At 38.0% G+C, this 1,372-nt stretch overlaps 1 protein-coding gene across 1 annotated transcript; it reads right to left on the bottom strand.

The window, feature by feature from the left end:
* On the bottom strand, nucleotides 1-1,345 carry JH06_5745 (chitobiase beta-hexosaminidase; the record flags this gene model as incomplete). Its single annotated transcript, XM_014669234.1, has 2 exons — nucleotides 1-1,163; nucleotides 1,218-1,345. Coding segments are annotated over 2 exons (1,291 nt in total), but the record flags the coding sequence as incomplete, so codon positions are not given.
* Nucleotides 1,346-1,372: the final 27 nt, after the last annotated feature.

The following is a 1,372-nucleotide window of genomic DNA, read 5'->3' as shown; positions in this document are numbered from 1 at the left end:
CACTCATTGTGAAACTCTTTCGGATATATGTTGTGATTGAAGAAGTGGAAGGAATATCAACAGCCTTGTATGTGTTCCAAGTGGAATCATCGAAACTGATAGTATTCCAATCACTTGACACATCACTCTGTATCACCTTCCAATCTGTGTATTCAATCTGGAAAGGGAAGTAGGTTGAGAACACAGTTGATACATAAATGGGTGAATAATCCTGACTACTCATTTCCATGATATCCAACTCCATCTCTCCATAATCAACAGTCAGAGTGTAACCAGAATCATTATCCCATCCATCTCCCCATGAATCAGCTCCTTCAAATGTGTAGATTCCATTATCCAAACAGAAATCAACATAGTAATAAGCATTATATACAGGGAATTCAGATACTGATTGAAGAACAGTTCCTGATGTTCCTCTTCCTTCATACAACTTCCACGAATTCTCTTTAGGATAATAATCAGCTCTGAATCGAACAGTCATTAGTCCATAATCTCCAGTACACACTGAAACTGATAAAGAGATAGTGGCAGTCACATTTCCTCCAGTCATCTTTGTAGCAGTGATGGTGTAGGTTTGAGCACTACTCTCAACAGTGGCAGTACCTGAAATCCAACCAGTATGAGGATCCAACACAATACCAGCAGGAAGAGAAGGATTGATTCTGAAGTTCATGTAACCATCTCCATTCTCAGGAATCACTTCAGACATCTCAACATCCTTGAATACACTGACTGAAGATTCATAAGTGAAGTTAGGAATATCAGCCAACACATTATCAGCAAACAGATCCAGAGATTGAATTCTCCAAGTGCAAGAAGAAGAATCACCAGTAGCAATGTTACCAAACTTGAATTGATTGTAAGGAGTATTGTTAGACAAATAGATCTTTCGCTTCTGACCAGGAGTGGAATAAGTTATACCAGTCACATCAGTAAGAAGTGTCCATTCATCTGTACCCAAGTTACGACCATACAACTTGAATTGAGTTGCCATCTGACTACTGTATGGTATTGATAAAGTGTAATAGTTCTGAATCTGAACAGAACTGATCCATTCACGACGATTGTTTGATAGAGTCAAAATGAGATAACTGAAATAACAGGATGAAGAAGAGATATGGGTTCCATAGTACATATCAAAAGCTTTGAAACCAACGTAAATCCTAAATGTGTCTACAGTGAAATCCCAGATATGAGATTCAGATTGTTCTGATCACATCAAACGAACAACTGTATCGAAATAGGATGTGAGTTGAGTATCATCAATAGCAATAATGGCAATAGCAATCGTGTTACTTCCAGATTGAAGGAATGTCACTGGACTCGTTACTGTTGAAGTTTGCATTTGTTTACCTGGAAGAGTCACAACATA

This window comes from Blastocystis sp. subtype 4 (genome assembly GCF_000743755.1).
Source record: "Blastocystis sp. subtype 4 strain WR1 chromosome Unknown seqid_0840, whole genome shotgun sequence".
NCBI lineage: Eukaryota > Bigyra > Opalinata > Blastocystidae > Blastocystis > Blastocystis sp. subtype 4.
This window is presented reverse-complemented; position numbering and strand designations above follow the sequence as displayed.